General features: G+C 38.4%; 1 protein-coding gene across 9 annotated transcripts in view; it reads right to left on the bottom strand.

Annotated features, from left to right (window-relative positions):
- Window positions 1-15,548, bottom strand: part of ATE1 (arginyltransferase 1) — a 168,867-nt gene that overhangs the window by 28,042 nt on the left and 125,277 nt on the right. Inside the window, exon 13 of one of the 9 annotated variants that reach the window (XM_070780969.1) lies at window positions 2,277-13,572. The exons of the other annotated variants lie outside the window; for them this stretch is intronic. Coding sequence (XP_070637070.1) covers window positions 13,565-13,572 — 8 coding nt within the window. The 3' untranslated portion in view covers window positions 2,277-13,564. Of the gene's footprint in view, window positions 1-2,276; window positions 13,573-15,548 lie in introns of those variants that run through there. 9 annotated transcript variants of the gene reach the window in all.

A 15,548-nucleotide genomic window follows, 5' to 3' on the forward strand; every position in this document is an offset into this window, starting at 1 on the left:
CTGTCACAGTGGAACCATCTATATCATAAATGTGCTTTGTTACTGTCACAGATCTACTCTTTTAAAACTTGATTTTAAATCCTTTTTTGAAGTTTTAGACTTAAAACTGGCAGCTCTAATCTTTCTGTAAGTTAATATAGGAAGTAATAGTACAGTGACATAAAAAGTCCATTATAAGATCTGGATCAGATTTTATTAGGTTCAATTTTGACCCCAGGTAATACATTAACAGATTTTTGTCAATTATCTATTTGCTGCAGATGAGCTACTGATGAAGTTTAATATTTTTCAAGATACAGTCAGAAATACACAGCTAAAACAAGAATGATAGCTTAAAAATTCCTAACTAGTAAAAAAAAGTCCTTTGGACTTTTCAAAAATTAAATAAAAGACAAGCGCTTCCACTCGCAGAAAGGTGAAACAATCTACTTTTCCCTATTGTCCCACTAAGTACTACAGGAAGCCCTGGACAGCATCATATATAAAATAAACTTAAGAAGACACTGAAAGTGAGAGAAGGTGACAGGCAAGTAGGGACTCTGACACAAGGAGGGACATGGTTGTGAACTTCCTGAGTTTTCTTTTTTTGCCCTTTTATTCCAGATGGCATACTGGAAGAGCTGGTAAACTTGAAACACCAACATACAGACAAAAAGGAAAAAAATAAAAAACAAAAGTAAGAAGAAAAGCCTTCTCTATCTAACCAGATGACCAGGAAAGAGACAAGCCTAGCAAGAAAGGAAACTTTTAGACAACAACCTCAAAAAACACAAAACTGCAACAACTTATGCAATAAAAAATAATTATTTCTATAATTAGTGAAGAAACTGAACCTGCAATTAATTCCTGAAAAAGAAATATCTAGACCCAGATGGTTTCACTGGAGAACTCTACCAAACAAAAAAGAATTAACATTAATTTTATCAACCTCTTTCAGAAAGTAAAAGAGAGTGGACCCCAATCAAAGATAGTACAAAAAAGAAAGCTACAAACCAGTATCCTATATGAATACAGATGCTAAAATCCTTTCCAAAATGTCAGTAAACAGAATTTAGCAGTTTAGTTTATTCCAGGGATGCCAGGCTGTTGCATCCTGGATTCGAAAACCAGTCAACATAATCTACTACAGAGAAGAAAAATCACATGATGACATCAACTGATGATGTAACAGAGAATCCAGAAAGTCCCATACAAGTATGGCCAATCAATATTTTACTTCAAAAAAAAAAAGCAATTAAGTGATTAAGTGGAGGAAGAAGTTTTCAACAGTGTTGGAATAACTGAATATTCATAAACAAAAAATTAAATCTTGACCTATACTTCACACCTTATACAAAAATTATTTGAAATTCTAAAGTGTGTGCTCAGTCACATCCGACTCTGTGTGACCCCACCGACTGTAGCCCGCCAGGCTTCTCTGTCCATGGGATTTCCCAGGCAAGAATACTGGAGTGGGTTGCCATTTCCTCCTCCAGGGGACCTTCCTGATATTCAAGGATCGAATCCTCGTCTCCTGCATTGGCAGGCAGATTCTTTACCACCAAGCCACCTGGGAATCCCTAACTCAAATGGATCATAGATTTAAATGCTATATGTAAACATATAAAAGTTTTAGAAGATATTTGAGACCTAGGACTTAGTGAAGAGTTCTCAGACATAACACCAAAAGCATGACACATAAAAGAAAAAACTGGACTGCATCAGAATTAAGACTTTTGCTCTGTGAAACCTTTTAAAGGGATGAAAAGACAAGTTGGTAAGGACTTGTATCTAGAGCATATAAAGAACTCTTGTGACTCAACAATATAAAAGGAAACAATCCATTTAGAAAATGCACAAAAGATGGAAGGATACATCTCACCTAAGGGGATGTTTGGATGGTAAATAAGTACATGAAAAAGCATTCAAGGTCAACACTCATAAGGAAACACAAAGACCACAGTGAGATACCACGACCCATCTATTAGACCAGGTAAATTTAAAAACAGTAACAAAACCAAATGCTGGCAAGGACGTGAACAACCTATGTCTCTGATATCTTGTTAGTGGTAATATAAAATGGTACAGCCACTTTAGAAATGTCTGGCATTTAGTTTGGCAATAACTAAATGGAAAATGGTTTGGCAGCTTCTTAAAAACATACAACTTACCATACAACGCTGCAATTGTATGGTAAACATACAATTGTATGGTAAGCATACAATCCCAAGCATTTTGCCCAGAGAAACAAAAACTAAAGTCTAAGACAAAAACCTGTATAACAAATGTTTATAGCATTTGGGGTGGGGGTGGGGGTGGGGGGGGGGTAACAGTCCTAAATTGGAGACAATCTTGCTGTTGCTGCTGTTTAGTCACTAAGTCGTGTCCAACTCTTTGTAAACCCATGGACTATAACCCACCAGGCTCCTCTGTCCATGGGATTTCCCAGCCAAGAATACTAAAGTGGGTTGCCATTTCCTTCTCCAGGGGAGCTTCTTGACCCAGGAATGGAACCAGCATCTCCTGCACTGCAGGTGGATTCTTTATCTCTGAGCCACCAGGGAAGACCTATTTTAGCACGAAAGTTCCTAATACCCTCTGAGATTAGCTGTCAAAATTTACTGATTTTCATCAGTTCAGTTCAGTCGCTCAGTCATGTCCAACTCCTTGCAACCCCATGGACTACTGATTTTCATAAACAAAAGCAAAACTGTAGTGCTTTATATACAAACTTAAAATATTTCAGGTTTCACTATGTATCATGTTGTTTAAGACTGCTTGCTTTTGAACCTAAAGATCAATTACTTCTTTGTGGTTTAAAATTCAAACAATGCTATAATGGACAGCAGGGAGATGAATCCAGTCAATCCTAAAGGAAATCAACACTGTGTATTCATTAGAAGGACTGATGCTGAAGCTGAAGCTGTAATACTTTGGCCACTTGATGCAAAGAGCCAACTCATTGGAAAAGACCCTGATGCTGGGAAAGATTGAGGACAGGAAGAGAAGGGGGAGACAGAGGATGAGATAGCATCACCAACTCAATCGACAGGAGTTTGAGCAGACTCCAGGAGATAGTGAAGGACACGGAAGCCTGCAGTGCTGCAGTTCAAGGGGTCGCAAAGAATCAGACACAACTTAGCAACTGAACAACAACAACAATGTTATGAAATAAATACTTTAATCAATAAAGCCAATTTTTAACAAGTCTGATCTGATTTAATAACTTATTGTGTTTGATTTTCTTAAGTCATTTATTATTAAAGATGAGTAGGGGAATAAGATACTTTCTTGACTGAAAAGAGAGTCTTATTGGTATCAGGACTCTCCATTTATCTACTGCAGTTAAGAGCTATCTCAAAATGAAATTTGAGTATTTTTTCAATAAATGAATGAATGTATGTCTAAAATTTCTTAGTAGTAGGATACAGTCCATGGGTCGCAAAGAGTCGGACACGAGACTGAGCGACTTCACTTCATACAAACACTCAAACCATTAAAGCAAACCTGGATATCTACAAGAAAGGCACTTAACTAGATTAAGCTTACAAAAAAATTTTAAAAATAAAGTAATATTTAACATGAGCAAATGATACCAAGGCTGTCAGGGGGAAGAAAAAAAAGCCAATAGACAAAACAAAACATCAAATTAGATCCCTCAAAAACCTTAACAAAAGGCTGAGCTGAGTGAAGGCAAGTTACACACAACCATCTCTCCCCACTGTGAATTCTGTGATCCTCTGAATGTCAAAATAATAATGACCTGCTGGGTTAAGTTACGAACCATGTTTAACACAAACACAGGTATGCTTATCTAGGAAGAAAGACTGCAGGGAGCTCCTCTTTTTAGGCCCAGAGTCACCAGCCACAATCCAGCTTATCCCAGGATTCTACAGCTTTTCTTTCTCAAGACATGCAACTGTACTTCAGGGTTTTATTTTTAATCTCAAACAACAGTAGGAGTGCAAAGGTCAATGAACAGAGGTAATGGCTATAGCAACATTTTCCAGTTTCCAAAATCTTTTATGCAAACAAATTAGAGAAAGCACAACTCATGTCCTTTGTAAAAGATGCAGAGATTTTACGTGTCTATCTATTCATTTCTAACTGTTCTCACAATTTAGAAGCCAAAATGGAATGGGCAATAAGCTCAATACGTGAAAACAATTAGCAAGGAAAACGCATGCAGTACTCATTTATTCTTCTGTCACCTTTGCTTGGGAAAACAGTTAAGATTTCCAGCAATTTGTTCCTGCAAACCATCTTAATGTCACCTTAGCATCTTCTCCTTAATTATGACCAGTTAAAAGTGGTGCATCTCCTCCCAGTTTTATTAAGTTGTATTTGAGAAATAAAAATTAAAATTGTATATACAGTTGCCCTAAAACAAAGCAGGATTAGGGGTACCAACCCTCTGCACAGTCAAAAGTACAAGTATTGATTATAATTGTCCCTTTGTATACGTGGTTCCCCTGTACCCAAGGTTCTGTATCTTATTAGTTCTGTATTTATTTGTGTTCTGTTCATTCTGATTCAACTAACCTTGTATAGTGCAGTACTGCACTATTAACTGCTGAAAAAAACCCATATATAAGTAGACACTCCTAGTTCAAATTTGAGTTGTTAAGGGTCAACTGCACTTAATGTGTATAACACAAAGTTTTGATATATGCATACATCGTGTAAGGATTACCACAATCAGCCACTTGACACATTCATCAAAAACAGTGTTTTTTAATACAGAAAAAAAAAAAAACCCTTTTATTTATAGGAACAATAATCTAGCTGCTCCTTAGCATTGTTTGTGGATGGTCTTTCCAACCTGACAGTGAACTCCTCAAGGGTGGGAACTGAACCAGAGCCCAGACACCACATGCCCTGGGCTTTGAGGATACACAGACATATGATTTGCAGCACCGGGTAGGCTCCGAGTAAATGTCTGTGGTTCATGCTGCTGATCCTAACCTCATACTCTTCAGAGACAAGCAACAGAGACCTATCTTCAGAGCAGCTACCCGACTTTCATCAGCTCTCTCATTAATTAGTACCACATGTTGATTACTCAATGTCTGAATTCTCAAATCATTTTTGGATTGTTTTCTTTCATTTCTGAATGTGTAATAAATGTTAAAATTAATCAGGTCACAACAGCTTTAAATTGGGCTTTGGGGGTTGATCCACTTTTAGAACGAGAGTGGTATCCGAAATCTTCGTCAAACTCCCGTCAATTAACCACAATAAAACGGAGGGAAATGATGTTAATGCAAACAACCTATCAAAAATGCCTCTGGCTCATTTGGAATGAAAGGCTCTGTCTCCTGCCTCACATTCTGGACGCATCTATGTCTGCATCTCCAGAGAGGCCGAGAATTCCAGAGACAAGTAGAGAATACCCATGCTCCAGATTTTTTAGAACCTGCAAAGTTAAAGCGATGATGTGGCTGGAGAGAGGAATTTGGGCCCAAACCCAACGGTGACTCACAGCCAAAGTCAGCTGCTTGACCAGAATTTAGATTCTTTGGAGAAAGCCATGAGCTACAGGCTGCTCTGTTGCTGCTCAAAAGCTTGGTTACGGAGTCCCATCATCACCTGTCTCTTTTAATTCTGTTACCTCTGGATACCAGACTAGAACACGCAACTACTTACACAAAGCAAGCTCCCCTCTCCGAGGTGACAAACAAAAATTATGGAACGGAATAAGCTTTGCCACATGTCTTCCGGTACCCTCTTGCTCTAAGAAAAAATATTTTCTTTTAACCTCTTATAGCTACCCAGGTTCTGGTGTTTTTGCTTTAACCTTTATGAGGCTCTTCCAGCCCTTTTTTGTGCCACCCATCCAGTCCCATGCACTTCAGACCTTCTGCTGGGTTTGCACTAGCTCACATTTGCTCAGGATGGAATCCATTTGTTACCTGCTAACTCAAATCTCCCCAAATGATCTAATGCTCCAGGTTTTTTTTTTTTTTCATTTCATTGCACTGAAAATGCCTACTTTGAAGCAAAATGTTTTAACAATGAAAAGGTGGAGGGGCTACTGTAATAAAAACATTAAAACTCCTTTCTTGTCATCACATAAGCAAGCTAACCAGCAGCCAGTTACCACAAAATATTACCATCAAGACATAAAACCTATGGACAACAAGAGCGTAAGAAGAGACTCTGCTTTGTTCCAGGACATTCCTGGGTCTTTTTCCTGTGAGCCCCACAACCCTAGCTTCTGACATGGACACCAAGTCTTGTCTTCATGTTGCTCAGCTACACAGTCACAAGTCCCTAAAAGCTGAGACTTTCTAAAGTTAATTTCAATTTCTTAAAAGTTTAAAATAAATTTTTAAGAGCTCTTCCTATAACCTAAGTATTTCTTCATAAGTCTTGAATCAGTTACACATTTAAATAGTTATGAAAGAAATGGCTACAGCTTGCCATTTAAGGCCAGGACTATCTCCCAAAGCAAATTCTAGCACTAGTTCCAAATTCAGAAATAAACTAAACGGTTGGTCGCCTTCTGCTTTTACTTGCCTTCTTGAATGCACTTTTAAGTGCTTCAGAAAACAGGTTCAAAAATTCTAATTTTTAAAATGACAATATAATATGGTGACTAACTGCATTGCAAACAGCCTTTGTTTTAACAAAGGATTCACAAAACGAATTTAATACTCGGGTGTCTTTTAAAAGAGACATTATAAAAAGATCAATTTATAATCACTAGACTCCATGAGACTTTTTCTGAAAACATTATTCATTATTTTAAAGGACAAGGATATCACAAATTAAGGAAAATAGTTCAAATATACTTACTAACATTTAGTCAGTATATCATAGTATCATATCTAATTCTCTCCCTCCTCATACCCTCTAACTTTACTGACCTGGAAAATTTTCCTTTGCTGGAATTGCCTGATATTACATTATCCTCAATGGTAAAAAAATGAAAGCCTTTCCTCTAAAGTCAGGAACAAGACAAGGGTGCCTGCTTTCACCACTACTATTCAACATAGTTTTGGAAGTTTTGGCCACAGCAATCAGAGCAGAAAAAGAAATAAAAGGAATCCAGATTGGAAAAGAAGAAATAAAACTCTCACAGTTTGCAGATGACATGATCCTCTACATAGAAAACCCTAAAGACTCCACCAGAAAATTACTAGAGCTAATCAATGAATATAGTAAAGTGGCAGGATATAAAAGCAACACACAGAAATCCCTTGCATTCCTATACACTAATAATGAGAAAATAGAAAGAGAAATTAAGGAAACAATTCCATTCACCATTGCAATGAAAAGAATAAAATACTTAGGAATATATCTACCTAAAGAAACAAAAGACCTATATATAGAAAACTATAAAACATTGGTGAAAGAAATCAAAGAGGACACTAATAGATGGAGAAATATATCGTGTTCATGGATCGGAAGAATCAATATAGGGAAAATGAGTATACTACCCAAAGCAATCTATAGATTCAATGCAATCCCTATCAAGCTACCAACGGTATTTTTCACAGAGCTAGAACAAATAATTTCACAATTGGTATGGAAATACAAAAAAACCTCAAATAGCCAAAGCAATCTTGAGAAAGAAGCATGGAACTGGAGGAATCAACCTGGCTGACTTCAGGCTCTACTACAAAGCCACAGTCATCAAGACAGTATGGTACTGGCACAAAGACAGAAATACAGATCAATGGAACAAAATACAAAGCTCAGAGATAAATCCACGCACCTATGGGCACCTTATCTTTGACAAAGGAGACAAGAATATACAATGGATTAAAGACAATCTCTTTAACAAGTGGTGCTGGGAAAACTGGTCAACCACTTGTAAAAGAATGAAACTAGAACATTTTCTAACACCATACACAAAAATAAACTCAAAATGGATAAAAGATCTAAACGTAAGATCAGAAACTGTAAAACTCCTAGAGGAGAACATAGGCAAAACACTCTCCAACATAAATCACAGCAGGATCCTCTATGACCCACCTCCCAGAATATTGGAAATAAAAGCAAAAATAAATGGGACCTAATTAAAATTAAAAGCTTCTGCACAACAAAGGAAACTACAAGCAAGGTGAAAAGACAGCCTTCAGAATGGGAGAAAATAATAGCAAATGAAGCAACTGACAAGAATTAATCTCAAAAATATACAAGCAACTCCTGCAGCTCAATTCCAGAAAAATAAACAACCCAATCAAAAAATGGGCCAACAAACTAAACAGACATTTCTCCAAAGAAGACATACAGATGGCTAACAAACACATGAAAAGATGCTCAACATCACTCATTATCAGAGAAATGCAAATCAAAACCACAATGAGGTACCATTTCACACCAGTCAGAATGGCTGCGATCCAAAAGTCTACAAGCAATAAATGCTGGCGAAGGTATGGAGAAAAGGGAACCCTCTTACACTGTTGGTGGGAATGCAAACTAGTACAGCCACTATGGAGAACAGTGTGGAGATTCCTTAAAAAACTGGAAATAGAACTGCCATTCGACCCAGCAATCCCACTGCTGGGCATACACACTGAGGAAACCACAACTGAAAGAGACACGTTTACCCCAATGTTCATCACGGCACTGTTCATAATAGCCAGGACATGGAAGCAACCTAGATGCCCATCAGCAGATGAATGGATAAGAAAGCTGAGGTACATATACACAATGGAGTATTACTCAGCTGTTAAAAAGAATACAGTTGAATCAGTTCTAATGAGGTGGATGAAACTGGAGCCTATTATACAGAATGAAGTAAGCCACAAAGAAAAACACCAATACAGTATACTAATGCAAATACACGGAATTTAGAAAGATCATAATGATAACCCTGTATGCGAGACAGCAAAAGAGACAGTCTTTTGGACTCTGTGGGACAGGGCAAGGGTGGGATGATTTGGGAGAATGGCATTGAAACATGTATAATATCATATGTGAAACTAATCGCCAGTCCAGGTTCGATGCATAATACAGGATGCTCGGGGCTGGTGCACTAGGATGACCCAGAGGGATGGTATGGGGAGGGAGGTGAGAGGGGGGTTCAGGATGGGGAACACGTGTACACCTGTGGCGTACATGTTGATGTATGGCAAAACCAATACAATATTGTAAAGTAATTAGCCTCCAATTAAAATAAATAAATTTTTAAAATAAATAAAATGAAGATCAAAGTTTCCATAAGAGCAATAATTTGCTCTGCATTGTTAAGGCTGGTATAGATGGCAGGTGAGAAAAATGCAAATGAGAAAGTTTAAACTGCATAAGCCCTTTGGAGTACTTTCATTACATTCTTTCATAAGCATTGTCACACTTCACCACCTACTCTTTGGAAGAGAGAAAGATTTTCTTTAAGAAGAGAATTTAACTTAGATTTGTGAAATCAGAACTCAAGAGTTCTTGACACTAAGGCTCAGACTGCATTAAATGACTCTGCTGTGGTCTGCAAAGAAATTATCTATGCAACTTGAGACTGAGTGAGCTAGAAAGGAATTAAGAGAAGAAAACACAAATTATCCTTATTTAACTTTTCTCTAGCATATTCAAATAATAGCTATTTAGAGTAAAATATTTTTTAACAAGCATCTTTGTGTAATAGAGTCACCATGCATAGTATTTCAGTCCAGAGTCTGTCCAAGGAGACACATCTGCAGAAACCAGCCATTTGGAAGACAAAGACAGTTACACTGAAAATAAAAGTGGAGAGTTGTTTTAAAAATAAGGAATATGACTGTGTGGTTTGCTAGATCATACATGATAAAACAATGATATTATTGTGTGATACCATAGAATTTTGTTTAGCTCTAGCCAGTTTTCAGTTAAGTAGCTAGCTAGTTAGGGACAGAATCTTTGGAGTATTGGATCAATATAATTACAAAATTAGACCCCAGGAAAATATAAAAATATTAAAATCTTGACCATGATTGACAGAAGACTCCTTTAAAAGAATATAAAAATGTGTGCTGCAGTCCTAAGTCTAAATGTATTGTTACAGAGGCGATGGGGAAAGAACCAGACACTTATCAATAAACAATCGACATTTCCTACCCAAAGCCCATGTATGTGCACGAACCTAAGAGTAAAAGATGAAATGAAAACATGAGAAACATCGGTATTTAAGTTATTATCACTAGAATTAAGAAACAGAGAAGAGGCCTGTTAGCAACAAACAAGCAAAGCCCAGAGAGGTACAACTACAACGAAATAAAGTGGCTCTAAATGTGTACTTTTTCCCCCCTTGCCTATGTAGTCCTTGGCTGAGCCAGAACTTTCCTCGGGCTTTCAATGAGCGAGTACATTATTTCCAATAGTTGAATTTCATCAGCCAGACCCCAAATATCCAATCCGGAAGCCCTCCACTGAAGCTATCCAGGGTAGTAACTGGTCACTCAAATATGGCATCTCAAGAGAGTAACTGGGTTGTGTGAGCACATTCCTTGGTCTGACCCCAGGTCTTAGGGCCACGGGCTGGGTGTACCCACCATGGACAATCTCCAGCACTTGGTAGAGGCCTCTAATGAACCACAGCAGTGAGGCGTGAAGTCAGTCATCTGTACAAGTCTTTTCAGCGACAGGAATATTCTAATATATGCTCTTCATCCCGACCCCTTTCTACCTCTAACCAGCTGTTTGCCTCATGAATGCAGGTTTAAAGAAAAGAACAAGACAGGCATTGTGAGGATGAAGGAAGATGATACGTGTTAAGGGTTTAGCACAGGGCTTGGCCTGAGAAATATGAGTTACACGAGTCTCAGCTACCATTACTGCGTACACCAAAACAGAACTGGTGGCGAGATGGAGCGAGACGCTAGGCCCCCTCATCTTTTGGTTCTCCCAGACTAGTGTGTTTCAAATCGCGAGTGGCATTTACGGTTACGGAATCAATGTAATGGACTGTGAACAGCATTTCCTAGAGAGTGAAAAGACTACAACAAATTTAAAATGTGGGACTTCCCTGGCTGTCCAATGGTTAAGACTTCGCCTTCAAATGCAGGGGTATGGGTCTGATCCCTGGTCAGGGAGCTGGGATCCCACATGCCTCATGGCTAAAGGACCAAAACATAGAACAGAAGCAGTATTATAACAAAGTCAATAAAGATTTAAAAAACTGAAAAACAAAATGCTACGGAGCATCAAATGAGAAAGGATGCATATTGTTCAGCATATTTTTGTTTCAGCTGTGTGTGTGTGTAAGAGAGACAGACACAGACACAGAAGGCAAGCAGGTAGGTATTCAAGGAAACGTGTATTACGTCACAATGTAAAGGGACGTTTCTAACAGTGGCCTAGAGCGCATGCACGTGTGCATGCTCAGCTGCGTCTGATTCTTTGCGATCTCAGGGCTGTAGCCCATCAGGCTCCTCTGTCCATGGGATTCTCCAGGCAAGAATACTGGAGTGGATTGCCATTTCCTTCTCCAAGGGATCTTCTCAACCCAGGGATCAAACCTGCATGTCCTGTGTTGGCAGGTGGATTCTTTACGGATGAGCCATCTGAGTAAGTTGACTATCTGAAACTGCTTGGCTGCACTTAAAACTACAGTGGAATTTCAGTATTCTGATCACAACAGTGAGGAAGATTTAGGCTGGCACCTCCCGACACCTCTACCGGATGTCTACAAACACCTTTAATTCATCCGGTCCAAAGTAAAACCCATTATTCTTTTCCTTCTCTGAAAAACCTGCTCATCTTCATGCTTCTCACTTCAGAAATGAAGTCAACATGAACCCAGTTCCTGTCAGAACCCATAACTCTCTTGACAACTTTCTCCCCTCCCCATTATCATCAACAATGAACCAGCCAGCCCTGTACATCCTACTTTTGAAGAGCTTTGCTAGTCTCTCTCTCCCTATTACCAACCATTCCCACCCTCTCTCAGCCACCAACATCTTCTGCTTAGTGCTGTATGCAAAACCATTCTAGTTGGTCTTCCTACCTCCAATCTTCACCAAGTCCCATTCATTCTCCACTTGTGAAGCAGAAATGACACTCTGTTAATGTCACTCAGGGCTGAAAACCCTTTCATGGCCTTCCAGTGTTTTCAGGAGAAAAAGCTGAACTCCGGATAATGATTCACAAAGTCCTGCACTGACCAGCTGCCTCTCCTTGCTCCAAGCCCATGGCCACTCTCAACTCTAGCAGTGCCCTCTGCTCCTCAGATCTTCTAAATATGCTCTTCTTTGTCTAGAGCTCTTGGATTCTGTTCCTTTTAAAATTCTAACTTAGATCACTTCATCAATTAGTGTTTCATCTCCCACACCCTGTCCAAATCGGAGCTGAGGACCCTGCTGTGTGAACTAACTGCATCATCCACTACCCCCAATATACTACTTTTTTCATTTTACTGAAACAGCTGCAGTATCCTTTGCTAAATTCCTGAGGGCTGGGATGAGTCATTTACACCATCATAAAGCACAATACCGGACTCAATACTTGTTTGTGGTCCTTACTCTCTCTGCTCCAATGCACCTGACATGTTCAGCTGACATCAGAGACCTGTCACCTCTTCCGCACCTTTCGGTGGCCTACACTAGACATCTCTTGGGATTGCCTCTTACAGCCCTTGGCCTCACCTGACTCACACTACAACTGTGGCGTGTAGTGCCATGAAGGACAAAAGGTCTGTCTCTCTCGCTTTCTGCCTTTCAGAGACAGCAGCCTGTTGGGCCGCAGGAGGCCGCTCTGTATTTGTACAAGTACAAACTGAAAGTGCAGAGGTGTTAACACCCAATGAACAACCATCGGCCAGGGGACAGGCCTCAATCCCTCAGGTGGCCAACTCTGAGACACGCACCAGAAGGGCGCTCAGAAGGACTGACCTCCAGTCCTAAAAGTGGTAGCTCACACAGTAACAGGGCCTTCTAGCCTTTCCCTCCTTCCCTAGTTCACTCTCTCTAGTCCTCTACTCCCGTTCTCTAAGACAATTTCTCAAATGAATCATCTGAGGGCAAACCCATGTGTCAGATCTGCTTGTGGAAAGAAATCAGACTAAGACAGTCTCTCTCTATAGCATTGGAAGCGCTCCGATTTTTATTCCTGTTTTCTTATTTTGCTAGGAGGTAGGTAACTTTATTCTTTCCCTATGTGTCAAAACTGTCTTCCCCATTTTCAGCAAATTTTATTTTATTATTGGTGAACACTCCACAGAAGCATGAACAAGTCAATTCTGCTCTAAATGAGGTCTATTTCAAATGAATGGCAGCTAGGAAAATACATTTCTTACAAGAACAGGAATTCTACCCCAGTTTCCATGTTTACATTAAAAACATTTTGCCAGCATCACATGAAAGAACATTCATAAAATAAACAGACCTCCTCATACCTTCATGTTACAGCTTGCTTATTTTTCTGCAGAGAGAATGTATATTAAACATCCACAAAACAGAATCTAAACAGTTTAAAAGTACCTTGCAGGCAAAGGCAGCGACTCCTTCTCATACTGAAGTTGGGTATGAGCGATTTCAGAAATTCAGGCTGCCACACTTGCCATTTGCGTCCGTTTCTCCAATAGCCAAGAGGCACTGGATTGAATATCGCATGATACAGGCTCCACAATACAGAGTATTTACCGATAATTCACAAGGCAGGGAGATGTTCAGTCAACTGCAAATGATTTTAGGGCTGATGACATTCTGGGATATCATTGTTTGCCCTTTCTTATTTAACCTTTAAGCATTCCATTAACTGTCAGAGATTACTAAATTTACTGGCTAAGCAAAGTTTTTAAATTCTCTCCTTTCATTGCTGCTTTCCAACATCAAACAAAGTTTAAAAATTTGTTTTTAAATTTGTTTACAACCAGAATGTATGGAGATTGAGAATGCTTAAAGCATTTCAATGATTTGGGGTAGTAAAAAGTTTTCACTTTTATTACAATAAAATATCTTTGTAGTTACATGTCTTCTCGAAATTTTCTAAAGTACCTAGATGAGAGTATTAAAAGAACTCTATTATCACCAATGACAATAAACTTATTTTTATATAAAAGCACCTGATATCAACGTCTTCCAACTCTGATATGTGTGTATACTCTCCATGTATAACATATCTAATGCCTAGAATTAAGATGCCACAAAGCTCCCTAACAGCTAGAAACAAGCCTCCTTGACACTCCTCGGCTTTGTCAGCTATTAGAGGGCACAGACTGAATCCCATTTCCTCTGTTAAGATCCACATTTTTACACATTTTAATGTTTCTGAAACCCAAATGCATCTTATAATTCATGGAGTCACAGTCTAATTGGCAACATTGTTTCTCAGTGGTATCTAAAATAAAGGACTAAAACTTGACAATGTCTCATACTCAACAGAATATCACAGTTCATTCAGCATTTGAACAGCAGGTATGGGCTTTATTTTTATTCTTTAACTGACATTTTGGACAATCCCTTCATGATACAAAAAATGTCAGTCTTCACTCAAACAATAAACAAAATAGCATAGCAAGGTGTCACACATTAGAACCAGGCCTCACTAGCATTTACAGACATATTCTGAAGTATCATGATATTTTTAAGCCTTTTAGAATTATACTGAAATAATTTTTGTTATAGAATTATATATTGAAAACTGGGTGACTGTCAAAAGGATTATTTAAAAAATTATTTCTATTACATAAGCAGAAAGAAAGAAATCAGAGAAATACTTCCTTAATAGCTAAATGGAAATCTTAAGTCTGCTTTTCAAACCTTTTCAGACGTATTTCAGTTTCCCTCTGGCCAAGGCTCTAACAATTATCAGTCACTGACTTAGTGCTCACACATACATGCCTTATTGAGTAAAGACTGGCTGGTAAAAATTTGTAAAACAGTATTTAAAAAATTTCTCTGTAAAACTGGCTTTTAAAAAACATTCTTAAAAATGAGAACAGTAATTTACAACTGTTGAATTTTACCTTAATGAGTCTTAGCTTCACATTTTAATAGAAAATGCAAATATTAAAACACTGTAATACTTTACTCTTATGCATAAATATTGTAGGAAAGACTTGTTTTGCTCCTTAGTGTCCTCATTAAAAGATCATGCAAAAATAAATAAATAAATAAATAAATAAAAGATCATGCAAACTAGGGAAATGTAGCTTCTAATTTTTAAACCAGCAGTCATGTTAGTGCTATACTACATTTGAATAAAGAAGGCATATCTCTGAAAAGGAGTTAAGTGGGAAAATACACTAATAATAAAGTGATATCTTTAAGTGGAAAGGAATAAACTGAAAAAAATTAAGAGACCGTAACTTTCTACATTTTCCATATCAAAACACATTCCGCAGATTCACCAAATATAAGAGCCAAATTTCCAAACACATTTTCTTGGTTTGATGCCTGATTTCTTTATGGGGCTTCCCTGGTGGCTAAGACAATAAAGAATCTTCCGGCAATACAGGAGACCCGGGTTTGATCCCCCGGTCGGGAAGAACCCCTGGGGAAGGGAATGGCTACCCATTCCAGTATACTTGCCTAGAGAATTCCATGGACAGAGAAGCCTGACGGGCTACAGTCCATGGGGTCACAAAGAATCGGACACAACTGATGACTAACACATGGCTGCTTACATGGTTCTTTATGACATATAGTAAG

The sequence above is a fragment of the Bos indicus genome, chromosome 26 (genome assembly GCF_029378745.1).
Source record: "Bos indicus isolate NIAB-ARS_2022 breed Sahiwal x Tharparkar chromosome 26, NIAB-ARS_B.indTharparkar_mat_pri_1.0, whole genome shotgun sequence".
Classification (NCBI taxonomy): Eukaryota; Metazoa; Chordata; class Mammalia; order Artiodactyla; family Bovidae; genus Bos; species Bos indicus.